Source organism: Lampris incognitus, chromosome 17 (assembly GCF_029633865.1).
Source record: "Lampris incognitus isolate fLamInc1 chromosome 17, fLamInc1.hap2, whole genome shotgun sequence".
Taxonomy (NCBI): domain Eukaryota; kingdom Metazoa; phylum Chordata; class Actinopteri; order Lampriformes; family Lampridae; genus Lampris; species Lampris incognitus.
In genome coordinates, this window is record NC_079227.1 from 21,639,291 (window position 1) to 21,666,240 (window position 26,950).

Consider the following 26,950-nt stretch of genomic DNA (forward strand, 5'->3'; position numbering starts at 1 on the left):
GTCACACTTATTCACCACCATATGTTGTGAAATGAATAGAAAATAGAGTCAAGACATTGACAAGGTTAGAAATAATGATTTGTATTTGAAATAAGATTTTTTTTACATCAAACTTTGCTTTCGTCAAAGAATCCTCCATTTGCAGCAATTACAGCATTGCAGACCTTTGGCATTCTAGCTGTTAATTTGTTGAGGTAATCTGGAGAAATTGCACCCCACGCTTCCAGAAGCAGCTCCCACAAGTTGGATTGGTTGGATGGGCACTTCTTGCGTACCATACGGTCAAGCTGCTCCCACAACAGCTCAATGGGGTTCAGATCTGGTGACTGCGCTGGCCACTCCATTACCGATAGAATACCAGCTGCCTGCTTCTGCTCTAAATAGTTCTTGCACAATTTGGAGGTGTGTTTAGGGTCATTGTCCTGTTGTAGGATGAAATTGGCTCCAATCAAGCACTGTCCACTGGGTATGGCATGGCGTTGCAAAATGGAGTGATAGCCTTCCTTATTCAGAATCCCTTTTACCCTGTACAAATCTCCCACCTTACCAGCACCAAAGCAACCCCAGACCATCACATTACCTCCACCATGCTTAACAGATGGCGTCAGGCATTCTTCCAGCATCTTTTCATTTGTTCTGCGTCTCACAAACGTTCTTCTTTGTGATCCAAACACCTCAAACTTGGATTCATCCGTCCACAACACTTTTTTCCAGTCTTCCTCTGTCCAATGTCTGTGTTCTTTTGCCCATCTTAATCTTTTTCTTTTATTGGTCAGTCTCAGATATGGCTTTTTCTTTGCCACTCTGCCCTGAAGCCCAGAATCCCGCAGCCGCCTCTTCACTGTAGATGTTGACACTGGTGTTTTGCGGGTACTATTTAATGAAGATGCCAGTTGGGGACCTGTGAGGCGTCTGTTTCTCAAACTAGAGACTCTAATGTACTTATCTTCTTGCTCAGTTGTGCAATGCGGCCTCCCACTTCTTTTTCTACTCTGGTTAGAGCCTGTTTGTGCTGTCCTCTGAAGGGAGTAGTACACACCGGTGTAGGAAATCTTCAATTTCTTAGCAATTTCTCGCATGGAATAGCCTTCATTTCTAAGAACAAGAATAGACTGTCGAGTTTCAGATGAAAGTTCTCTTTTTCTGGCCATTTTGAGCGTTTAATTGACCCAACAAATGTGATGCTCCAGAAACTCAATCTGCTCAAAGGAAGGTCAGTTTTGTAGCTTCTGTAACGAGCTAAACTGTTTTCAGATGTGTGAACATGATTGCACAAGGGTTTTCTAATCATCAAATAGCCTTCTGAGCCAATGAGCAAACACATTGTACCATTAGAACACTGGAGTGATAGTTGCTTGAAATGGGCCTCTATACACCTACACTACCGTTCAAAAGTTTGGGATCACCCAAACAATTTCGTGTTTTCCATGAAAAGTCACACTTATTCACCACCATATGTTGTGAAATGAATAGAAAATAGAGTCAAGACATTGACAAGGTTAGAAATAATGATTTGTATTTGAAATAAGATTTTTTTTACATCAAACTTTGCTTTCGTCAAAGAATCCTCCATTTGCAGCAATTACAGCATTGCAGACCTTTGGCATTCTAGCTGTTAATTTGTTGAGGTAATCTGGAGAAATTGCACCCCACGCTTCCAGAAGCAGCTCCCACAAGTTGGATTGGTTGGATGGGCACTTCTTTGAGCAGATTGAGTTTCTGGAGCATCACATTTGTGGGGTCAATTAAACGCTCAAAATGGCCAGAAAAAGAGAACTTTCATCTGAAACTCGACAGTCTATTCTTGTTCTTAGAAATGAAGGCTATTCCATGCGAGAAATTGCTAAGAAATTGAAGATTTCCTACACCGGTGTGTACTACTCCCTTCAGAGGACAGCACAAACAGGCTCTAACAGGTACTATTTAATGAAGATGCCAGTTGGGGACCTGTGAGGCGTCTGTTTCTCAAACTAGAGACTCTAATGTACTTATCTTCTTGCTCAGTTGTGCAACGCGGCCTCCCACTTCTTTTTCTACTCTGGTTAGAGCCTGTTTGTGCTGTCCTCTGAAGGGAGTAGTACACACCGGGGTAGGAAATCTTCAATTTCTTAGCAATTTCTCGCATGGAATAGCCTTCATTTCTAAGAACAAGAATAGACTGTCGAGTTTCAGATGAAAGTTCTCTTTTTCTGGCCATTTTGAGCGTTTAATTGACCCCACAAATGTGATGCTCCAGAAACTCAATCTGCTCAAAGAAGTGCCCATCCAACCAATCCAACTTGTGGGAGCTGCTTCTGGAAGCGTGGGGTGCAATTTCTCCAGATTACCTCAACAAATTAACAGCTAGAATGCCAAAGATCTGCAATGCTGTAATTGCTGCAAATGGAGGATTCTTTGACGAAAGCAAAGTTTGATGTAAAAAAATCTTATTTCAAATACAAATCATTATTTCTAACCTTGTCAATGTCTTGACTCTATTTTCTATTCATTTCACAACATATGGTGGTGAATAAGTGTGACTTTTCATGGAAAACACAAAATTGTTTGGGTGATCCCAAACTTTTGAACGGTAGTGTATGTAGATATTGCACCAAAAACCAGACATTTGCAGCTAGAATAGTCATTTACCACATTAGCAATGTATAAAGTGTATTTCTTTAAAGTTAAGACTAGTTTAAAGTTATCTTCATTGAAAAGTACAGTGCTTTTCCTTCAAAAATATGGACATTTCAATGTGATCCCAAACTTTTGAACGGTAGTGTATATCACAAATAATATAAAAGTGTCCCAAAGCAGCTTTATTGCTATATGGAATGAGCTGGATCCAGATCAATGTGGCTGTTACACAGGCATGAGGAATTGATCACTTGTTAGACCATTTATTAGAATAATGATTCACAAGAGGAAAATTCTCTCAAAAAAACAAAGCATATTCCACCAGTAGTAAAATGTGCAATCTATGTCTAACTGGAAAGTATTTTATCATTTGCAAACCAGAAATGTCTACATTGAATAACAGGAATGAATTGGCCAGCAGTTGCAGACATGGATATAAGCGTCTATTTTGTAATTATAAATAAATCATGCCAATAGACAAATACCATTAAACTTGTATGCAAACCCCCCCCCACTGGACAGTTAGCGATCACGTTTTTGAATGTAGGCACCTCCCCCTTCCCCCATTGGATGTTGTGCACATGATGTGCATGACGAGGCAGTTAATGTGTTCTTTCCCATGTAGCTTTGTTGACAGCTGATGATTGCTTGAAACAGGCTTGTACTGTTTATTAAAGAATTTACTTGACTTTACTTGACTATACTATATCCCCAATTTTGTGTTGGCCCTGTGATGGCCTGGCGGCCTGTCCATGGTGTTTCCCCACCTGCCGCCCAGTGACTGCAGAGATAGGCTCCAGCATCCCCGCGACTCTGAGAGCAGGATAAGCGGTTTGGGTAATGGATGGATGGAGGCAGGAAGAAGAGGAATATAAATTATGTCTCTCATTCTGTTCTGCCCTTCCTTCTAGCTGTGACAACCTTTTGCGCAGAACATGTCAAAAAAATTGTTTTTTTTTTGTTTTCAAAAAATTTAGTTCAGAATTTAGTCTAAAGCCAGAAGGGAAAATATATTTTACTTCCAGATGAGGGGTGCCTAACCACTGATTTATCACAGGAAAAATGCTGTTGTTTTTGTTTTTTGTTTTTTCTCTTTTATCCTCCCAGCCTCACTCCTTTTCCATCACTAATTCCCTCTCCTTTCCTCTCCTTACTCCAGAGCGACTATTGTGTCTTTGGAGGATTTTGAGCAACGTCTGAACCAGGCCATAGAGAGGAATGCCTTCCTGGAGAGTGAGCTGGATGAGAAGGAGTCACTCCTGGTCTCTGTGCAGAGATTAAAGGATGAGGCCAGAGGTGATTATTGACTGACTTTTACGAACAAATTGAGCTGTTACTCACCCTTTTCACTCATTACCATATGACTGCTGCGCCCTCTCTCCTTTTTACTGTCTGTGTGAAATCACAAAGCTTTACTTTCTCACTGATTTGTGTCCTCCACAAGTCTATTTTTAGTTTTGGTTATGTCTACATAAAACAATGTTCTTTCTTTTGTGACAGACCTACGGCAGGAGCTTGCCGTGCGCGAGAGGCAGACGGACGTAACGAGGATGTCTGCTCCAAGTTCACCTACTCGGGACAACGTGAAGATGGACACAGCGGTACAGGCGTCCCTGTCTCTCCCTGCCACCCCGCTGAGCAAAGGTCTGGACAACGCCTTTGCCAACACAACAGGTTGCTTCAAGCTGTTCCTTTCAGTCCCATTCAGTCTTTCCTTCTTCCTAATAATGTTATTCTTTTAAATAGAGCTTCTCTTTGTTAATCTGGTTAAAAGGCAGTCATAACACCACTTTGTTTGTTCTGATATTCAGTGATGTAAATAGGTATGTGTCTTGCATCTGATTCATTAAAATCCGAAAGGACTCAGTAAACTATTGATGTGTCCAGGGGATGCACCCTATTTTCCCCCCGATAATGCTACATTATGAAGAACAAATCCGTGTTGAAATCATAGAAATAAATGAAAGAAAACTCGCCACTCGTCTACATTTTCTAACCGCGAGATCCCGTGTTCAGTAATCGCAACATACTACTTTAGCTCTAACAAGCTCCTGCACAGATTTCATTTCACCAATCAAGGCTACAAACTTGGTATTGATAAATAAATTCACGTACCCACTGTCACTCATGTCGATGATGACCGATCCAAGGCTTTATGCAGTGCATTATCATTCGTTTTGGTGCTACAGATATCGTTTTGTTTTTATTTGAATAATGTTTTGTTCATGTGTTATACTCGCACTCTTGTTTGATAATTGATTTTGGTGCTGTTATGTTGCTACAGACACTATTTTGTTTATTTGAATTTTGTAGTATGTCATGATGATGTGACATTGTTTTGTAAATAAAGTTTTTACATTTGGGATTTTATTTGTTTAATTTTCAGATACATTTTCAACACATACATGAATATAACCACAATTATAATTATATATAGCATCAAACACAGGTTTAATATGACAATTTCTTGGGGAAAAAAAATATTGAGGGGGGTGGCTTCCAGTTATGAAGCTGAACAGATGTGAGAGAAGGTAGCACATGTGATAACTATTTGATATTTACAATGAACACTGTTAAATTGGTACAACATCAGTACAGAAGTCATTTAGTTTTCAGCCTTGGCTTACTGCTATTTCTTAATTCACCATGCAATGTTTTTTTTGTTGTTATTTCGTACTGTCTACAACCATGCCAAACACACGCCATGCTAAAAGCAGCCATGAGGGCGAACAATCTGTCCATGACCAGCGCCCAAACCAGATGGATTCCCCACTGAATTTTGCAACTTTCACTGACCAGCTGAATACATTGAAGGAGGATATATTTGGGAAAATCGACTCAGTGGTGGGGTCACTGAGAACTGAAATATTATCTGTACGAGATTAGCTAGCCTCCTCTACTAATGCTCTACATGCTACAGTGGACTCCCATGCGAACCAGCTTGGTGAACTTGAAAACACTGCCATTTTCTGCTGGTATTCTGTTAGAGATCCATAGACCACCGTTAATGATTTGATCCGTGAGGTATCATATTTGAAAGCCAAATGTGACAATTTTGAAAGCAGGTCTAGACGGAACAATATAAGGGTGGTTGGCCTGAAAGAAGACATGGAAGGGGGGACCCAAGCTGTTAACTGTATGGCAAACTGGCTACATGATACTCTGGACCTTGACATCAAGCACACAGATCACTGCTCCCCAAACCAAAAACCTGAGCTTCTCTGTGTCCCATGATCATCAGGCTGCATTATTACCGGGACAGGGTCGCTGTACTTCACAAATCCAAAGTAATTGGTGACACTGCAATACAAGCAAAAGTGGATGCATATCTTCCCTGATCTCACGGCCACCCAGTCTAAGAAGCGTGAAATCTTCACAGGAGTCAAGCGTCTGTTGCGTGGGAATTCTGCATTCACAGACTATGGATACTTTAAACGGGGCCATTTAAGGATAACACTGCTGAACAGAAAATGGCACAGATTTGAGGATCCAACTGCAACTGAATATTTTGCACCCCTTTGTGGCTGTGGAGGGCTCTGCTGACCCAGTTAACGACTGTGCGTCACCTGTGGATTGATGGTGCAGACCGTAGGTTGACCTGTTGAGGTAGGCTATTGTGAGCCAAAGTATTACAACTTGGGGGTAAGCTAACTATGTAGATAGTTGGGAAAAGGGGAAATTTCAGCTATTTCTGGTTTCTCTAGCATTCTTTTAATGTAACCTCCTGACCCCTCTTTCTCTTATTCTCATACTCACACTGTCGTGTAGCTTTTTGCTGCACTTGTAGGCTAACGTTTGATGGTTGAATGGTGTTAACTATGTTCTTGTTTTTGTATCATTGTATTTGTTATTAATATCGCATGATCCTGTTTGAAGGAGTTAGTAAATTTGTTTTTTAATGCAGCTTATTTAGGAAGCTACTTGGGGGTTTGTTGTATGTTTTTCTTTGTTTCTTCACGATCATTATTGTTACTCTCGTCCTGATGTTCACAAGGCTGCCTTCTCTCCATGTCATGTCTTTCAGCATTCTGACTTAATTTAGTTTATGGCAACGTCAAAAGATTTTCTGACCCGAGGAAGTAACCTGTCTTTTATGAGCTGGAATGTCAAGGGCTTGAACTCGTGTATTTAATGTAACAAAGTGCTTAATGAGTTGCATAGCCTAAACACAATGTTGGCCTTCCTGCAAGAAACTCACTTGGGACCTTTAGAACACATGATTAAGAAAGAATTACATTGGGCAGCTGTATCACTTCAGTTTTCCATGCAAATCCTGGGGGGCAGCCATTATAATGCATAAAGATATTCCATTCAAAGTATCACACAATGACAAATCCTAATAGACTATATTTTGTCTCAGGTGGATTATATAATACGCCATTATTTTTGGCTAACGTCTATGCACCCAACTGGGATGATGACAACTTCTTTCATAAATTGTTCTCAGAAATCACTGACCTTGAATCCCACTACTTCATGTTAGGTGGCGATTTCAATTGCTGTTTAAACCCAACTCTGGATCCACTAAGATCACCTGCAGTTAAAAATCAGTCGATGTGATTAAATCTTTCATAGAAGAATATGAAGCTTCTGATCCATGGCGATTTCCATACCCTCAAAGCAAAAATAAATAAATAAATAAATAAATTCCACAGCACATAACACATTTTCAAGCATTGATTTTTTTTTTCTTTCTATTTGATAATAAATGACTCCCCTGGGTACATGTCGGCTCTTACAAAGCTATTGTTATCTCTGACCATGCTCCAGTGTCCCTTGAGCACCCCTTCCCAGATAAACCCAATCCTCATGGCCCATGGTGCTTCAACTCACTACTGTTCTCAGATGAAGCATTTATTTACTTCATATCAGCTGAAATAAATATTTTTGTAATCATTGTCATCACTCCAGGGGTATCTGTCTCACTGATTTGAGAGACATTTAAGGCATATATTAGGGGGCAAATTATAGCCTTTTCTGGATTTCAAGGGAAGCGTCGTGGGGAATGACAATCTCAACTACTTACACTGATAAGAGTTAGAGGACGAGTATGCCTCTGCTCCCTCTCCAGAGCTATACAAAAAGCTGATTATTCTCAAGTCTGAATTTGACACTCCGGTACAGAACAAGCAGAATCTTAGCTACTGCAGCTAAGACACAGTGTTTATGAATCTGAAGATAGACCTTCCAAATTTTATTCACCTACCAGCTCAGACAAACCAGCACATCTAATCTTATTTTTAAACTAGCCACGCCCGCTGGCATGACAACATACCCCCAGGAAATTTAGCCATTTTAAAGACTTCTGTAACTCATTGTATAAATCTGAACAAAACACTGAGCCACAGGCTTTAGTCATTCTTTCATCGGATAGAAAGGCCCAGAATTTCACCAGATCAAAAGGGAACCCTGGATCAAGCACTCACTGAGAATGAACTCATCAAGGCAATCAGCTCTTTGCTATCTGGGAAATGCCCAGGGTCTGATGGCCTTCCTATAGAGTTCTTTAAGAAGCTTTGAACTAAAGTTTAATAATAATAATAATAATAAATCAATCTTATGTAGCGCTTTTCTAACACTCAAAGTCACTTTACAATAAGCGGGGTGAAACAAGACAACAGATAAACATAGCACAAACATACAGGGGTGGTTTTCATCTTACATCAAGTTTACATCTATGCTGCACAGTATGTTCAATTAATTCCTATCATCCGGTACGCTTCCTCCCTCTCTTCAGCAAGACTTTATGTCTTTAATATAAAAAAAAGGACCCAGTTCACTGTTATCCTACCGCCCTGTCTCATTGTTCAATGCTGATATTAAGGTACCTGCTAAGGCTCTTTCACTTAGATTAGAATCTGTACTTCCTTCAAACATACATTCAGACCAAATTGGCTTCATTAAAAACACTGCCCCCCCCCAACATATGGCATCTTTTCAGTGTAATTTATGATAACAAGACTTAAGTGCCCGGAGGTAGTTGTGTCCCTAGACGCTAAGAAAGGTTTTGGTAGGGTCGAGTGAGAGTATTTCTTCACCGCCCTTGTTAAATTTGGATTTGGACAAGGCTTTCTAGCCTGGACAGGGCATTTTCACTCCTTGCCTTTTATCGTCAGTGCGTACAAATAATTTCAACTCTGAACCAGTGGTGATTGCACCTTATTGCACCTTACTTTTATTTTTTTTTACATTTTATCTTGTTTGTGTGTGTGTGTGTGTGTGTGTGTGTATGTATTTTTTTTTATTCTTTAACTTTTATCCTTACTATTAACTGTTAATCTTTCCCTCTTGCACCAACATACCAAGACAAATTCCTTGTATGTTCTTTTACTGAGCAATTAATATGATTCTGATTCTCTTGACTGCTTTCCCCTCCACAGGGGAACCAGACATGGCTGCCCTGTCTTGCCCCTCCTTTTTGCTGTGGCAATTGAACCACTGGCCATCACACTTGGTAGTGTGTCAGCCATTACAGGACTCACCCGACATGGCACTGATCAGAAAGTGTTGTTGTATGCAGATGATCTCCTTAATTTATTTCTAAACCATTGGAGTCTTTCCCACATACACTTAAGACCTTAGAGTGTTTCGGGACTATTTCAGAGTATAAATTTAATCAGGATAAAGTGAATTTTCCCCTGTCAATGAGGCTGCAAGCACAAGCTCGCTGTCATTGCTCCCCTTTAGAGTGACAAAAGATGGCTTTTCATACATAGGTGTAACAGTTACTGATAAATTTAACAAACTTTTGAAATCCAGTCATGAAACACTAATTCTCATGTACCAAAGAAGATTCTGACCGTTGGTTGTCGTTGGCAGGCAGAATTAACTCGGTCAAAATGAATGTTCTTCCTAAATTGCTTTAGCTTTTCCAGTGCATTCCTGTATATATTCCAAAGACCTTTTTTTATGAACTATATACAGTACTGTTAGAATTCATATGGAACAAAAAAGTCCCTTGATCGCTCAAAGTGATCTTACAGAAAACTCATCTCTTTCGGAATTGCCATTTTGGAATGGTTTTCTCCATTCCTCTTTCATTCATTTTTGTACTTGAACTACTACTAGTACTTTCGGCTGCTCCCGTTCAGGGTCGCCACAGCAGATCATCCATTTCCATTTCTTCCCTGTCCTCTGCATCTTCCTCTGTCACACCAGCCACCTGCATGTCCTCCCTCAGCACATCCATAAACCCCCTCTTTGGCCTTCCTCTTTTCTTCTTCCCTGGCAGCTCCATATTCAGCATCCTCTCCCAGTATACCCAGCATCTCTCCTCCACACATGTCCAAGCCATCTCAATCTTGCCTCTCTTGCTTTGTCTCCAAACCGCACAACCGGAGCTGTCCCTCTAATATACTTGTTCCTAATGCTGCCCTTCTTCGTCACTCCCAATGAAAATCTTAGCATCTTCAACTCTGCCACCCTCCAGCTCCGCCCCCTGTCTTTTCGTCAGTGCCACTGTCTCCAAACCATATAACATAGCTGGTCTCACAACCATCTTGTGAACCTTCCCTTTAACTTTTGCTGGTACCCTTCTGTCGCAAATCAGTCCTGACTCTCTTCTCCACCCACTCCACCCTGCCTGCACTTTCTTCTTCACCTCTCTTCTGCATTCCCTGTTACTTGGACAGTTTACCCCAAGTATTAAACTCATACGTCTTCGTCACCTCTACTCCTTGCATCCTTACCATTCCACTGTCCTCCCTCTTATTCACGCATATGTACTTTTGTTATACGCATTTTTTTTTTACTTGAAGAAAACTTCAATAAATAAACCATGAAAATAAATTACAGACCCACTCAATTTCCCTGGGACCCACTCAAATGACCACTTATGGGTCCCAGGGACTCACTACATTGAAACCTATTTACATCACTGGATATTGATCTGCTCCACATCATAAGGAGTGAGAGGAACATATTTTAACTCTCTAATGTGTTTACCCAGTGCTGTCAAATGGCTGCGGCAGCAATTCGCCGCTGACTCCCTCTGCCAGAATATCAGCCCTCAACATTGTCAGTGATTTACTCCGTAAAGTAGGGGTGAGTCACTCTTCTTCTTATTCAAAATACCTCTATGGAAAATGTCCACACCATGGCAGGGAAAACAAGAAAACAAATGAAAATGAAATGAAAATGGCAACAATTTTACAGATCTATTTCATACATATCTCCAGTGTGCAAGTTTACGTTTATAGTCAGGCCAAAGATATGTCATTCATTGGTAGCGCATGCACACATTTAGTATCACTGTTATTCCTGTTGGTTTGCCGACACACTTGTTGCTTCTCTGGTAGAAACTGCACGAAGAAAGTCTGCTTCTTTCCACAGGACAAAAAACTTTCACTGTCTGTTTATGCTTGTCCCTCACAGGCTCTGGAGTCTAAGCTTGCCGCTTGCAGGAACTTCACCAAGGACCAGAGAGCGAGGAAGGTGTACGCCATAGAGAACGGAAATATGATCAACAGCAACACGGCTAAGTTGTCCCAGCAGCTCCACACATCATATTTTGACAAAGCGTGAGTGAAACCAAATCCCCTCCTGACATCTCTTAAGTCTTGCTGACTCATGACCAAGTCATTTGTGACACGTGAGAGCCGCCAGTGAATATACTTTCCCTTTGGGGAATAATAACAGTCCTATGATGTAATGGCATGTGATCACTTGTATGATATCCTCAAAGGTGTAGTCCCATCAGATGTGTTAATGAATCCATTCAGAAGCCTGGCACTTTAACTAACCCCAGCATGAGTCGATGCATGTTTTAAACGTTTTCTTGTTGCATCCTCGATGATGGGATGATGGCGGAGGATGGAGTTGTGGAAGAGTGTCTGAGACCTGTGTATGTGTTTTTCCCCCAGGAGAGAGAGGGTCATATTCCCTGCGCTGATTCTGGGTAATCTCAGCTTCTCCTCCCGAGTGTGTCAGAGCATATGCATGCTGCTGCTGCTGCTGCTGCTGCTGCATCTCTTAACAAGTCTCCTTTCCCAATTGAACTGAGATATAAACTGTGGGTTAGATGATCTCTTTGCGACTGACCGTACAAGAATAGTGGTGGTGTTGATGGTGGTTGGGGCAATGTACACTGCTTTTTAACACCAAGATGATCTAACTGATCTCCCCCCTCCTCCTGTATCTGACCACTGGTGTGAGTTGCTGTGGCATTGATGTGGGCTTAGTTAGCCAAACACTCACTGGATAAATACATTTTATTAATTTTTAACAGACCTTTTCACATTGTTTTCTTTATTATAACTTAATAATACTATTTTATAGTAATAGACTTACAAATTGGCAGAAGCCTCTAGCCGTAGGTAAAGACAACCAAATACAAGTGGAACAGCAATTAATCATCAGTCTTATCTACTTCCAAAAGCTAAGTTGACTACTATTTAGTGCTGTGTCACTTTCCTGTTCCTCCATTGAGGGTGATATCACCTTCATAACCAGCGGGGTCGAAGACTGGATGTTCATCAGTGTAGTGTTTCTGCTGTGTGAGAGGAAACTGTAGAGGCTGACTGTAAAGATTGGGGCCCATAGACACAAAGGGCATTGTCCGTCTTGTCTCTACTGGTGGAATGGAGGTAGTGTAGAGGTCCTTTACTTTAACTCGGGCTGAGAGTTTCAAAAGGTTTTGGTTGGCCTGATTTAGATTTAACAGTTTACACTACAGTATTGTACTGAAAACAGAATAAACTTATGAATAACAGTGTGAGTTTTAATTGGCATTTTATTAGATGTACAGAATCATTGCTCACCAATGATTACTAGGAATTAGTTTTTTTTTCCCAAGACCTAAGTGATATGTATATGATATTTCACATATGACCTACAAAAAAATGTCATTGAACAAGTAAAACAGCGTTAAACTGCTTCCTGGACAGCCAGTTATTTCTAGTAATAGCCCATTTTTTCCACATTACATTAGATCTATCAGTGCCACCAGGTTCCATTTTTAGCAACAGGTACATGGTATGCTGTTTGCCCCATATCGTGTCTATTTACTAAATGTTGTGTCATCTGCATGTGAGATGCAAGTAGTGTAATCAGGAAGATAATGAGGACAGAATGACAAGTGACCTGCTGGATCTCGGGTCAGTGCTTTCACCCTGTATTGGCAATAGCCACTGGAAAGTGATGGTGGAAAGTGACATGAGTGACATTGACCATGACTCCAAGTGGCTCCTGCGGTTTTGCTGGCAGAGCTACAGACAGGCAGCAGCAGGGCATGATGATTTAAATGATGCCTGTTTGGTGCTGGATTTATTTCCCCCTTTTCCTTTCCTCCACAAGAATCTTACTTCCATGATGATTTCTAATCATGTTTCATTATCATTGCTTTAAGTAATTTAGCCCTTTAACGTGTGGCAAGGTTGTTTTTTTTTCACTTAATGCAATGACAATTATTACTTGCAGTAATGTGCTGGCTCATGTACTAACTGTAATACTCATTAGTTTTGCTGCTTTCATTAACTCGGCACATGTGATGAGTGATTACCTCATCACCACAAGGACTTATTGTAACATTTGTGTGGGTTTTTGTCCCCCCCACCCCCACCCCTCCCCACCCCACCCCAGCAGGGCAATGAACGGCCTGGAACCGAGCATGCTGACAGCCATCACTGCACCCCCTTCTGCCTCTCCTGCAGGCTTAGTGCCCCTCGCTGTGTGACAGTCTCCTCACCGGGCCTCATTTATATTTTCCATCCCAAACATTGGAAAATTACACGTCTAAGAAGAGAGCGAGCAGCCCCGCCTTAGACAGAGAGAACTTTATACATAACACTGTTGATGTACTGTTATACAGGCACCCCCTTCTCATCACACTGTCTGACTGCGTGTTGTTCTGACTCTAAACTTGTGCTTTGGTCCTGCTGTACTCATGGGTCCCTGTCTATATATTTTATATGTGCTATACTTTACTTGTTTACTGGCTTGTACAAAGATATACTGCCCACTCTTCTCTTCGTCACGTCAAGATTCTTGAGGGTCCGCTCCCCTGATTTGACTTCTCAGATGTTCACCACATTTTTAAGACATTTTATTTAATCATGTTTTTAACTAATTTTTTGACAATACCACAATTTTCATTTAAACTGATCTTTAAGTATACAGCAATATTTTTCACTAATAAAATAGAGAAGTGTTTTCATCTTCATTACTAGATGTTTATCCTTTTTTTTCCCTCAATAAAACAGGTAAAAACTGGTTTACATGGGTTGGAGCATATGTGTAGTGGCATAAATTGCCTGGAATATTTCTTTGCCAAATGGTCTTTCGCTGAAAAAGCGGGGAATTTTTTTTTCATAATTATTGTTTGACAAGTCACATGTTAACCTCATAGGCCCACTTTGCCCTGGACGCTAGATTAAGATTTGAATGCATTTGACTTGGGTTTTGTTATTATCCACATACTGTTTTGCATAGCATTTTTATTTATGTTGTAAAGTCCTCTGAGGAGGTAAGGGAAATCTTTACTGTGGTGAGTCTAATAGGCCATTTTAACTTTTAACTAAATGACATGAGTACAATAATTGGTCATATTGATCGTTATTTATAGACAGCCATTGAAGTGGTGCTGTCGTGGTGTTCAGACCGGTCAGCCAGTATTTTTATTCTATTGTTGAACTGTTTCTTTTTACTTCAATATATCTATTTTATTTTTTATCACTACACCTGTGTTCAGTACCTTTACAAGCAAGTGAAGCACTTTGATCTTGAGTAAATTTAACATTTTCATATTCTAATTTTCCTTCAAGTGCAATATTGCCCGTTTGTATGTTTAATTGCAGAGGTCTGTTAATTTATTTCAGATTGCTTTTATGGCATGTCTTTTCATGAAAGATGTAATTCCAATTACTAAACATCTTTCATCTGTCTTTAGGAAATGAAATATTTTGATGTGATCTTAAATAATGGGGGATTAAAAGGTATTTCCTAAATGGCATTTACGAGAAATGCTTAACACGTCCTTGTTCGACTGAAAGGTTTTACTTGCAATGTGAAGTTTGAAGATTAAACACAGTGGTAAAACCTCACGTTTCCATCATTTTCCTTTCACACCGGTCTGTTTTGCAGGCTGTCAACTTGGACCGGTGACAGTACAGGTCATTTTAGTTTTCTGTGAATCCTCTTATGAATTTGCACACTTACGACAAAGATTTTACTCCATACGAGAAATACTGTCATTTATTAAATGTTACCCCATTGTTAATTGGGCTCGAGTAAGTATCAATATACATTTTTCATAGCAAAGACAATCTCACTTGAGGTTGCTGTCTGGATAGACTTGGCATATTCAACACTGTCCCCTTGTGGACAAATAAGTACAAGAAGTACAATGAAACACCCCAATTAAAGTCACTTACTGCTACAAATATTTAAATCTATATTCACTTCTGAAAAGCAAATGAGACAATAGCTTACATTTTCCATTCATATGAATGATTAGTGTATGGTAATTAATTATCAGCACTGCCGGTTTTGCATTAATCCGAACAGTTTGTCCTTTTCCATAGTAGGTCTCTTTACGAGATGAAAAGCAGAACAAGCGTGTTCAGTGTATTAAACCAATAACTTTCATCTTCCAAGAGGGACTCTGTGCAGAGGTAACCTTTAACTTGAACTAATGAGCCCCCCCCCCCACACACACACACACACACCCCATCCAAAGCAACACAATTGTCCATGTTGAAAGGCATTCTGTGGTGTGCGAACGCAGCTTTAGAGAGATTGTTGCTCTACGAAGAGAGGTGGACTCTCTTTCTGCCAAAAACCCAATGTCTATTCTGTCTGGTGGAGCAGGAGTCGGAGATTCACCTGCTCCCCTTCTTCTCAGCCAGCTCCTCCATCTGTCGCTGTCTCCTCTCCAAGATATCCATCAACTTGGCATTGTTGCGTGCACGCTCCTGGGCCCTGAGCTCTGCTACATCGTCAAAGAAAATGTGTCTGGAGGAAAAGCAGAGCGATAAATGAGTGAATGCCCACAGCACTAATCACTAAGCAGCCAGTATGCAGAGACAGCTGCTACAATACACAGCCCACAGTCCATACCAAACATGAGTTGGACGACGGCTCCCAAGCACTGACGAGCTTGGAATAGTCCAGATAAGAAAAATGTGACAAGCCATGTCTTAATAGGTCACCTGTTGTAGAAGGCAGCGGCGAGCCCCACAAAAAGTGCACCAAACAAAATTGGTTTCGTGAGACGCTTTCCGGTGGACAAGCTGTGTTGTTTCATGATTTGAAATTCTCCAGCGAACAGACTTAAAACTAAACCAAACTGGCTTTAGAGCTGACTTGTCCTACTGTCCATTAACCTTACAATGTTATCGCCACACACCCCCAGCTGTGGTGCCTCCTCCTTTTCAGTCACCTACCACGACTTTAGTTCCGCTTTATTATGAAACAAAATTATATTGTTATACGGTTCCCTCGTGTTTTGCTAGTTATCAAAACATATTCTAGACTATCAATTTTCTGTGTCAAAAATAAACGTCGAGCCGCTGTGACAAAGTAAAGACGCAATATTCCGTTAAATTTCCAAATTATTATTTTTCAGCGGAATATCAACGGCAAGCCACCATTAGCGTCGACACATTTCAGGGGCGGACCATTGCGTCATCGACAGGTCCCCAGTTCCAATGATGGAAAACGGTGGATGTGTTAGACAATAATAAAGGTTCCTTCTATCACAGTTATTCTGTCCGTCGGCAAGAATCGAAGGGAAGACAGCTTACAGTTATTAAAGTTTACACTTTGTTTGCCATGTCCACGAAAGACTCCGAGGTTTCTGAGCGCTTCCAATATTTGCAAACACTGGTCACTGAATTTCAAGATACTGACAGTGACGGTAAGTTTAACAACATTGGGCTAGATGCCTCGCGATACAAACTTTCAAAATTTTCTCACAGTACACAAATTTAGCAGATTAGATTTGTACTTTTTCCATCCTGTTTGGAGTTATAACCTATACATTTTACAACGTAGAATATTATGGCATGCAGTTAAGGACACAATTCAGCTATAGTCGCGTTAAACTTCATTTATACTCCTCGATGACTCTGCTACATTTAAGTTTTATTCTGAGCTAACGGAACCTTATTCACCATTTCAGATGCAAAGGAGCAAGTGTTGGCAAATCTGGCAAATTTTGCATTCGACCCAAAGAATATGTCGTATCTGAGGGATCTGCAAGTGACCGACCTCTTCTTGGACATGCTCACCGAGGAGAATGAGAACTTTGTGGAGTTTGGGATGGGTACGTAACACACATAGTATAACCAATACATACATACACTATATGGACAAAAGTATTGCGACACACCTCTTAATCATTGAATTCAGGTTTTTCATTCAGACCCATTGCCACAGGTGTATAAAATCAAGCAGCTAGCCATCCAGTCTGGATTTACAAACATTTGTGAAAGAATGGGTCATTCTGAAGAGTTCAGTGAATTCAAGCCTGGTACTGTCATAGGATTCCACCTTTGCAATAAGTCAGTTTGTGAAATTTCTTCCCTGCTAGATATTCCACGGCCAACTAAGTAGTATTATTTATAAGTGGAAGCGTTTAGGAACAACAGCAACTCAGCCATGAAGTGGCAGACCACGTAAAGTCACAAAGCGGGGTCAATGAGTGCTGAGGCGCATAGTGCGTAAAAGTCGCCAACAGTCTGTTGACTCAATCACTGCAGAGTTCCAAACTTCCTCTGGCATTAACATCAGCACAAAAACTGTGCATCATGAGCTTCATGGAATGGGTTTCCATGGCCGAGCAGCTGCATGCAAGCCTTACATCACCAAGCACAATGCCAAGCATTGGATGGAGTGGTGTAAAGCACGCTGCCACTGGACTCTGGAGCAGTGGAAACGTGTTCTGTGGAGTGACGAATCACGCTTCTCTGTCTGGCAGTCTGATGGACGAGTCTGGCTTTGGCAGATGCCAGGAGAACGTTACCTGCCTGCCTGACTGCATTGTGCCAACTGTAAAGTTTGGTGGCAGAGGGATAATGGTATGGGGTTGTTTTTCAGGGGTTGGGCTAGGCCCCTTAGTTCCAGTGAAGGGAAATCTTAATGCTTCAGCATACCAACACATTTTGGACAATTCTATGCTTCCAACTTTTTGGGAACAGTTTGAGGAGGGCCCTTTTCTGTTCCAGCATGACTGTGCCCCATTGCACAAAGCAAGGTCCATTAAGACATTGGTTGGGTGAGTTTGGTGTGGAAGAACAAAGCCCTGACCTAACCCTATTGAACACCTTTGGGATGAATTAGAACAGAGATTGCGAGCCAGGTCTTCTCATCCAACATCAGTGCCTGACCTCACAAATGCTCTTCTGGATGAATGGGCAAAAATTCCTGCAGACACGCTCCAAAATCTTGTGGAAAGCCTTCCCAGAAGAGTGGAAGCTGTTATAGCTGCAAAGGGGGGATCAACTCCTTATTAATGCCTATGGATTTGGAATGGGATGTCATAAAAGCTCCTGTAGGTGTAATGGCCACGTGTCCCAATACTTTTGTCCATATACTGTACATACATAGCCTATTATCTCTCTCATTCACTCTGCCGCATCTTCATAATGAGGTCTTTTCCCAATGTCACAATCTCAGGGGGGTTGTGCAACATTAGTATGGACAGGGAATGTCGGGACCTCATCCTGCACAATGGTGGGATCTCCTTGGTCACAGGCTGTCTGTCGAGCCGGAGGGAGGAGACTGTCCTGTCCGCCATCACTACCCTGATGAACCTTACAACAGCTTCCTCACGCTCTGAAATCACTGATCCAGCCATAGTCCAGTGCATGTTCCGCTTCTCTCTATCAGAAAGCCCTCGCCTGCGTAACCTGGCCACTGTGTTCCTTCAGGACTGCTGCACCGAACAGCAGGTAGCCAGGGCAGAGCAGGAGATGCAGGGACAACAACAGTCAGTGGTTGGAATCCCTCTACCTGAGGACTAGGTTGCTTAGAGCCTGGGTACATAGTATGAAGTCATGAACTCTTTCACACTTGGTTCTTGTTATGGGATGATGAGGTTCTCTCTGAGAGTTTAAAAAATAATTGTTTAAAAATCTTTTTTTTTAATTTTACAAGGAGGATTTCAACTACAAAACATAATCATGTCTTTGCCAGCCATATTTGTCTAACTAACAGAGCTATTGATATTAAAAGTACATTCCAGCTGAGTGGTTAGTTGTAAATCATATGCAGGTGCTGTTTGGCAATAGAAGCAACTATAAAAGAGAGGGTAGATGTTGCATGTAGGACTTAATTCACAGTCTGTCAGAACTGGGGGTGCAACATACAGTTATGATAAGCTGTGAAAGCCAAGTGTGTCTTTTCAGGTCATTTGTCTCTAAAATGTGCATTCCATTTTGAACAGATACAAGGCTAAAATGTTAAAGTAAATCAATGAAACAGTTGTCATGATTGTTTGCTTTGAGTCTTAAGCATTATTGGGCCTTTGCTACTTGCAGTCTCTGGCACCTGTTAGGTGCTTTGCATTCAGCCTATCTTGAACTATAAACCCTCTTAGACAAAAGCCATTTTAACACAGCTATTGACTGTGCATCAGCTTTCAGTGTACCACCTCAAACAAAAGCAGATATATCGATTCAGTTAGTTCACCCTAGGTTTCAGTGTCCTGGTGTATCAATCACCCACAAAGCAAATATTTCTAATACTCTTTCATTTGTATTTTTAAGTATACTTAATGTGGGAGCAGATGATTGAATTGGTAACTGAGTGCTGTACTCCTTCTTGCCACATGAGGGGGATGGTACAGTTTTTCTTGTAGAGGGTTTTGTGGCGCTACAACTACCACAACACTAATTGGGAAACCAGTCTGTGTTTTAGAGGTATATACCATTAATTACTTAAGGCAAAAATAGTGCGCAATCCCAAACTCTCTGTGCTTCGTTTTTTTTAACTTCCAAACAAATGTGGGAAAATAAAGCCCAAAGTCTATAAGGTAGCACCATCCAGGGAGGACAGGTACATATTGTACTTGGCTACAGTACAATATGTACCTATCCTCCCTGGATGGTGCCACCTTATAGACTTTGGGCTATAAGGTAGCACCATCATGACAAATTTCAACTACTTATAGTATATATATACTGGTAGAATATATAGAGTACTACAGTCAGGGTGAACATAGACAAGTAGTCTATTTTCACCCTGACTGTAGTACTCTATATTATACCAGTATATATATATATATACTATAAGTAGTGGACATTTGTCGTGAATATATTTGATATCAAAAGGGAATTTAAAAACAAATGATACATGCCTAAGTCTTGGAGGTAACACACACTCCAAAGCTTGAAAACCCCACCCCGCATACCCCAAATCTTTCTCTCTTTTTTTGATGAGAATAATATGTCCAAACTATGTAAATAGCAAAAATATGTAATGGATGAATCCAAAATATGTAAAATGAGAACGCTCGTCCTGTAAGGCAGGAGTGCTGCTTGTTTTGTTCTGGGCTCAAAGGAACTGTTTCTGGGCCCTGTCTGGTCTAGACAGAGAGGGACATCTGATCCTGTAGACCAGTATCAGGTGGATAGCACATGTATTCTAACCAGACTTGAGGGGAAGTTCTTAACAGCTTCAGTCTGTGTGTCTGATACACACCCATCTCATACACCACAAATTTCTTATTCTCAGTAAGCATGTGTGTGTGTGTGTGTGTGTGTGTGTGTGTGTGTGTGTGTGTGTGTGTGTGTGTGTGTGTGTGTGTATCTGAATAGTGGTACACAGGCTTCAGAGAACATCTGCCTCTGTGGTCTATTTAAAACTAACTTATTCTCAAAATAAGAAAAACACAAAGTTCCCAAAAGATTTTTATAACCATTTGAATGTAAAGTTTTATACAAAATAAGAAGCAGGATACAGTATTGAAAAACACCAAATGGCAAGCATGGATCGGAATATGGGAAGCATATTGTGGGTAAAAAAAAATCTTGCATGGCATTATCTTAAAAACAAAACAAGCACCGTTGATGGGTAATCTCACAGGTCAGCTGCCCAGAACACATTCAAGAACACGGCAGTAGAATATACATTTTGGCTTAAATTCACATTATTCACCCATTACAGGACATTGGCAAAACAGTAAAATGCATATTGCAATCTGGCACGAGACATACAGTAGCTGCATAGTCAGACATCACACATCACGGTGTCTGAAGAGAAGCCCCAGGAGTTCTCTGGATAGCATGACAACTGTGTATGTGATTCCAACATGCTCAGGAAGAAGAGTCTGCAGAACATTTTAGTTTTTTTTCAATCCATAAACATCTGAAATCTCATCTTCCATTCCTCACAGCCCGAGCACCTTCTCCACCTGCTCACGCAGTTTGTGCTTCTGAATCTGAGAAGAGGAAAAAAGAAAAGGGTAGAAACCAACACTGTACCAAATGTTGGGGTAGTTTCTTCAAAAGGCAGTTGAGCAAGTACTACAAGGAATTGCTTTGCTTCCCGAGTCAGTAACACTGAGCTTTTAAATCAACTTTCAAGAATGGCCTCGCTCTTGAGGCAAGGAATTTCCATCCGATCCAAGTTTGGATGTTTGCACGTTATGTTCCCCCCACAGTAACACAAAACAAATCCATATTTGTGAATATGAACAACTCCCACAGCTAGGAACCTGAGACATAAACACTGGATCTGAGACATTCTGGTTACACAGCCTATGTACATGTGTGTCTTGCCCAACACACTGACACGATTGACAAAAATGGGAATATAACATCATATGCCTCAGGAAAGCTTGGCTGTTCAAACCTTACATCTGTGCATCTCAATGAACTACTGCCAAACTTTGAGCGCTACAATACATCAAAGTTTTATTATTGTACCATGCATAATGTAAAATACGAGCATCAGAACCATGATTTAATGTTTCATGATGTTTTGTGATGACAGTCAAATGTAATAGATAAGTGCCTTCCTCCATATTATCAACAGTAATGACATAAACAGTGTGAACCCACAACAGAGTAATGCTCTGTGAGGCTTAGTAGTAAATGCTGCGATAAGCAAAATATGAATACGTCAGTAATGTTCTCTTTTAAGGCTAGGACGGAAACTGCGGTGAAAAGGGGAATTAGTTTTGATGCATACTCAATAATCCAGGTAAGGAAATCCCAGAAAGATGAATCAGTTCATCTGGACGTAAAGTTTAGTGGGGGAAACATTTCATCACTCAAGTGACTTCGTCAGTCTCAGCTGTTCATTTTTGCCTAATAAACTAAGGAATAAGAAGTGAGAAATTTGTGAGTGATGTATGCGGGGTGGTAAATTCTGATCTTTTCTTGCTGATTTACTACTAATATTGTTGTTAATAATTCTTCCAAACCATAAAGATGGTATTTTGTGACAACATAAAGCATATCATTAGAAAGATCGGTTTTCGGGAACAAAAATAAACAAAGTTACACACGTTCAGACAAGATTTTAAATGAATACAAACAACTGAAAAGGCTTGGTTCCATTATATTTCCTGAACGCGCTACTTCAGGAACGAGGTCCACCACCCATCTGATTCCATCTAGCGGGACTGAGTGTGCGTGCAGACTGACTAATAGCCCTCTTTCCCTACCGTCTGGGGGCATTAAGGGCAGGTCTGTTTAAACATAGATCCATGTCTAAATGGTATTAAACAGCATCCCATGAGAGGAACAAAAGGACCAGAAGGGAAGTTCAAGTTTGTGCGTTGGACTTACGGCTTGCCCTATTTGTCACAGACTATTACAGAAGCTGCTAATTACAGGTCCAACTGAAATGCCGGAAAACATCTTCCCAGCAAAAACAGTAAAATAAAGCCTTTTACTGTAATCAAAGTGATTTTTATGTGGGAAACTTGGCATTGCACGCTGCTATACAGCATAAGTTTAGTTTAGGAGAGGACTGGATTTCAGACATTACCTTTCCAGTTACAGTGAGTGGGTAGTTGTCCATAAATGTTATGTAACGAGGAATCTTGAAGTGGGCAATCTGAAAGGATCAGAGACATACACATAGAGAACATATATCATTTTAATTACTTGATCTGGTTGCCAGATACTCAAATATTTAATAAATTGAACAGATCACAGCACGTCACTCGATATCTTAATCTGACACAAAGACATTTGTGGTAAGATACACTTCTTCAGCATGTTATGGACGAATGGCAGACATACAGTGATATAAATGTAGGAGCAATCCATATGTAAATGTATGTCATATAACACATTAGTATGCGTGCTGTGTCCTGTGTTCAGGGACATATGGGTCCTGATGGCAATGCAAAGAGAGGAATTTGATAGTTTTATGAAAATTTTTTGTCTAACCTTGCCCTTGCAGAATGCTTTAATTTCTTCCTCGGTGCACTCCTCACCCACCAGCAGCTTGATGCAGGCACAAATCTCCTCTCCCATACGTTCATCCTTCACACCGACCACCTGAGAAAGAAACCCCCTGTTATGTCAATGTTATTTTGCAAATGGGCGACATCACCAAATATAATATATATGGACAAGAATATACGGTGGATAAAAAAAAGGTCTAAAATGGCAGGTTTTTGTGATGTAAAAAAGTGAAACAGGAGAAATCATGTCAGACCCTTTTCCACCCTTAATGTAAAGTGAAAAACAATCAAACATTTTAGGAGAGGAAAAAAAACACAAAACTTACAATAACCTGGCTGCATAAAGTGTGCACACCCTTTTGTAATTGGGGATGTGGCTGTGTTCAGAATTAACCGATCACATTCAAACTCATGTTAAATTGTTAGTTAGTACACTTGCCATCAATTAAAGTGGCTGTGATTAACCCCCACATAAAGTTCAGCTGTTCCTGTAGGATTTTCCTGACATCTTCTTGGTTGCATCCAACTGCAAAAGCCATGGTCCACAAAGCTTACAAAGCATGAACGGGATCTCACGCATCTCTGAGAGTGACGAGTCTGCTTACAAATGGGAGGTTGACCATCTGGTTTCCTGGTGCAACCAGAACAACTGCTGCTGCGCAGGGTTATTCTGGCTGCAGCGCATCATTTGCTCAGCAGAGAAGGTGATCGGCTGCTGCCTCCCATCCCGCCAGGACCTACACGCCTCCAGGACCTTGAGGCGCTCAGGGAAGATTGTGTCCGGCCCCTCCCACCTTGGACACCACCAATTTGAGACTCTGCCCTCTGGCAAGAGGCTTAGGAACATCAGGATCAAAACCTCACACCACAAGAACAGTTTCTTCCCTGTTGCACTCAGACTAATCAACAGGGCCCCTGCCCCCCCACTGACAGCCACCCCCCCACACACACCCACACACATGTGAATATTGCAATCTGTAAATAAAATTGTACTTTTGCTTTTTTCTGTTTATTTTTTACTTTTTATATTTAATTTTTAAGACAGTATTTTTCAATGCCAAGCTAAATTCTCAATGTATGCAATGCATATGGCAATGAAGGGATTTCTGAATCTGATTCTCGAGAGGGGTACAAAAGAATTCCCAAGGCATTAGATGTACCATGAAACATAGTAAGACAATCATCAACAAGTGGAGAAGATATGGCACAACAGTGACATTCCCAAGAACAGGACGTCCCTCGAAAATTGACCCCAAAACAAAGAGAAAACTGGTCAGGGAGTCTGCGCCAAGAGGCCTACGGCAACATTAAAGGAGCTGCAGGAATTCCTGGCAACTACTGGTTGCTCCCTACATGTGACAACAATCTCCTGTATTCTTCATGTGTCTGGGTATGTGGTAGGGTGGCAAGACGGAAGACTTTTCACATGGAAAAAAAAAATCCATGCCCGGTAAATTTTGCAAAAAGATACATCCAGTCTCCCAAAACCATGTGGAAAAAATTTTTATGGTCTGATGAGATCAAGGTTGAACTTTTTGACCATAAGTAGATCATCACAAATCTGAACATTTTCTCCACCATCGAGGTGCTCTGATGTATGTCCAAGGATTGCTTTTGCTTGCCTTCAGCTCCAGCTATGTAAACGATATCTCCTGATAAAACTCTCCTCATCACATTCAGACACAGAATAACAATGACAGTAATATATTGACTCCAGCTCTGCACTTGTATTCAGTGTATTATGGTTTGTTTATGTGTAGGAGTCCCTTCCTGTGCTTTGAGCTCACCTGGGCCTCCTTGATTTTGGGGTGTGTGTGTAGGAACTGTTCAATTTCGGCCGGGTAGATATTCTCCCCTCCCCTGATGACCATGTCCTTGATCCTGCCCTCGATCCGACAGTAGCTGTACTCGTCCATGGTGGCAATATCACTGCACATTACACATCCCAAGAAAGGACAGAAGGCATAGCCAACTTCTTTTTTTTTGTTGCACTGATTAACACACAGACCTGGGCCATACAAAATGGAAAATATATGTTGTGGTACAGTTGTTAGCCCTCCTGTTTTGAGTTGTTGGATGGAGCATACAGTATTGGGCCAATTTAAATAAAACTAAGCAACTGTATCAAACAAAGCATACATTGCATTCTTAGTTGATCTCAACTTTGCTGATGTTGTCTGAATGTCCTTTGGATTATTTGTGTTGTCCAATGTGGCAAACCGTATGTAAGAAGGCTAAAACCAACTAAAAAATGTACATATTTACCAATATTTCACTCTGGTGTGAAACCAGATTGTTTCCATTGGGTTATTCTGAGGTACCCGTGGACTCTGCTGCTCAACTTCATCATTCAAATTTGTTAAAATCAGTTCGAGGTTGATGTCAAATTGTATTCAGGTCACATACAAATAAGGATGTATAGTTTTCACTCACCCAGTTTTGTACCAGCGGTCTTTAGTGATACATTCATTTGTTTTCGTTTCTTCATTCCAGTACTCCAGCATCACACAGTGGCCTCTGATCATCAGCTCTCCCTGCATCCCCAGCGGCACAATCTCCCTAGTGGTAGGGTTCACTATCTTAGCCTGTAAGGCAACAATGTGTATGTATGTATGTATGTATGTATGTATGTATGTGTGTGCGTGTGTGTATATATATATAAACTTAGCACAAAAAGTAAGGAAATTTGTGTTTGGTAGATTATTTCTTTGTTGTAACAATGCTTCTTGGCAATAAATCTTATATCAGGCCCCTGATAGTTAGCACCTGGGGTACCAGAAGCTCAAAACAAGAGTCAATAGCAACAGCAAAATAAGCTGTTTGGCATAGGCAGAGAAGATTTGGCAAATTTTTCATGGGCGCAACCCACATACTCAGCTCTGCTGCTCATCCCACAAATGCATGTTCCTTACAAATGTGGCAGCATTTAAAAGGGAAATAAACAGGCTTTCCAATGGTATATGATTTATTGCCAAGAAGCATTGTTACAACAAAGAAATAATCTACCAAACACAAATTTCCTTACTTTTTGTGCCAAGTATATATAATATATAGTAGTAAATTCAGGGAGCAGCCAGGAATCAAACCCAGGCATCCCAGACCATGGGCGACTGCTCTAACCAGTCAACTAAAGGGTCGGACCCGTTAGCCAAGGGCTAATGAGTCTAGTCATCTATGGTCATTACACTACCCCCCTCCTTCGCAAAGCGCTCCCTCATGCCTCTGGGCGCACACGCTTCCAGTGGCCTCATGGTCTCACCATCCCACTTCTGACACCAATATAGCGGATTCAGGGAGCAGCTAGTCAGCCACCACCGCAGCTGGAACCCTTTAGTTGACTGGTTAGCGCAGTGCGCTACATATATATTTCTCTTCGCCACTGAATGTTAGTCAGATCAAGTAAGAAAAAAAAATATTGATAGATGTCATGCATGTCATTTATTATGTTGAGGACTACATGAATGACAGACACATGTACCTCAAGGTGGTTAATGATGTACCCCACTGTCTCAGTCTTCCGCTCCAGGTCGTCTTTGAGAGAGCCACAGAAAGTCACTGGGCTGTTCTCTGTGGTCCCGTAAGCAATCTGTCACGGATAAAGAACATAAAATAATGATTGACAAAGTGATCCACCAATCAGTGCTTAGCAACAGCACCGAACCCTCCGACACTGACCTCTGTGACAAAGAGCAGCTTTTATAAAACAACATTACATTAGTTTGTAGATGTAGCCGAGGTTTAGGGAAATGGTAAAAATGTGTTTGTTGGGGAATGTCTTAATATGGATTCACATTATCTCACACAATTAATTACCTTTTGTGGCAATTTGCAGAGGCAGATAGCAGTTCATTTAATCTTGCAGAAATTTTGAAAAAGTGAACGTACTTCTGCATCATGATATCTACTTACAAATGTAAACATACCGTGTTTAAGAATCCAATTGAGGTTTATCATATTGAACTGTTGGATTATGTAAAG

General features: G+C 40.9%; 3 protein-coding genes across 4 annotated transcripts in view; 2 read left to right on the plus strand and 1 right to left on the minus strand.

Moving 5' to 3' along the window:
• Positions 1-14,631, plus strand: part of ndel1a (nudE neurodevelopment protein 1-like 1a) — a 41,258-nt gene extending 26,627 nt beyond the window's left edge. The window contains exons 5-10 of one of the 2 annotated variants that reach the window (XM_056297219.1): positions 3,776-3,912; positions 4,117-4,290; positions 10,565-10,659; positions 10,990-11,135; positions 11,478-11,512; positions 13,198-14,631. In XM_056297219.1, coding sequence (XP_056153194.1) covers positions 3,776-3,912; positions 4,117-4,290; positions 10,565-10,659; positions 10,990-11,135; positions 11,478-11,512; positions 13,198-13,205 — 595 coding nt within the window. In that variant the 3' untranslated portion in view covers positions 13,206-14,631. Of the gene's footprint in view, positions 1-3,775; positions 3,913-4,116; positions 4,291-10,564; positions 10,660-10,989; positions 11,136-11,477; positions 11,513-13,194 lie in introns of both variants that reach the window. The other variant, XM_056297218.1, reaches the window with a different exon arrangement.
• Positions 14,632-16,243: 1,612 nt separating this feature from the next.
• On the plus strand, positions 16,244-19,023 carry armc7 (armadillo repeat containing 7). The gene is made up of 3 exons (XM_056297661.1): positions 16,244-16,468; positions 16,733-16,876; positions 18,229-19,023. The coding sequence occupies exons 1-3, from the start codon at positions 16,384-16,386 to the stop codon at positions 18,573-18,575; spliced, it is 576 nt and encodes a 191-aa protein (XP_056153636.1). The 5' UTR covers positions 16,244-16,383; the 3' UTR covers positions 18,576-19,023.
• A 1,432-nt stretch (positions 19,024-20,455) lies between these two features.
• The window catches only part of acsf2 (acyl-CoA synthetase family member 2), a 39,835-nt gene continuing 33,340 nt past the window's right edge, over positions 20,456-26,950 (minus strand). The window contains exons 12-17 of the mRNA XM_056297247.1: positions 26,451-26,558; positions 25,406-25,557; positions 24,760-24,901; positions 22,956-23,066; positions 22,549-22,617; positions 20,456-20,992 (exon numbers count right to left, since the gene is read on the minus strand). Of these exons, the coding sequence (XP_056153222.1) occupies positions 20,942-20,992; positions 22,549-22,617; positions 22,956-23,066; positions 24,760-24,901; positions 25,406-25,557; positions 26,451-26,558 (633 nt within the window). The 3' untranslated portion in view covers positions 20,456-20,941. The remainder of the gene's footprint in view (positions 20,993-22,548; positions 22,618-22,955; positions 23,067-24,759; positions 24,902-25,405; positions 25,558-26,450; positions 26,559-26,950) is intronic.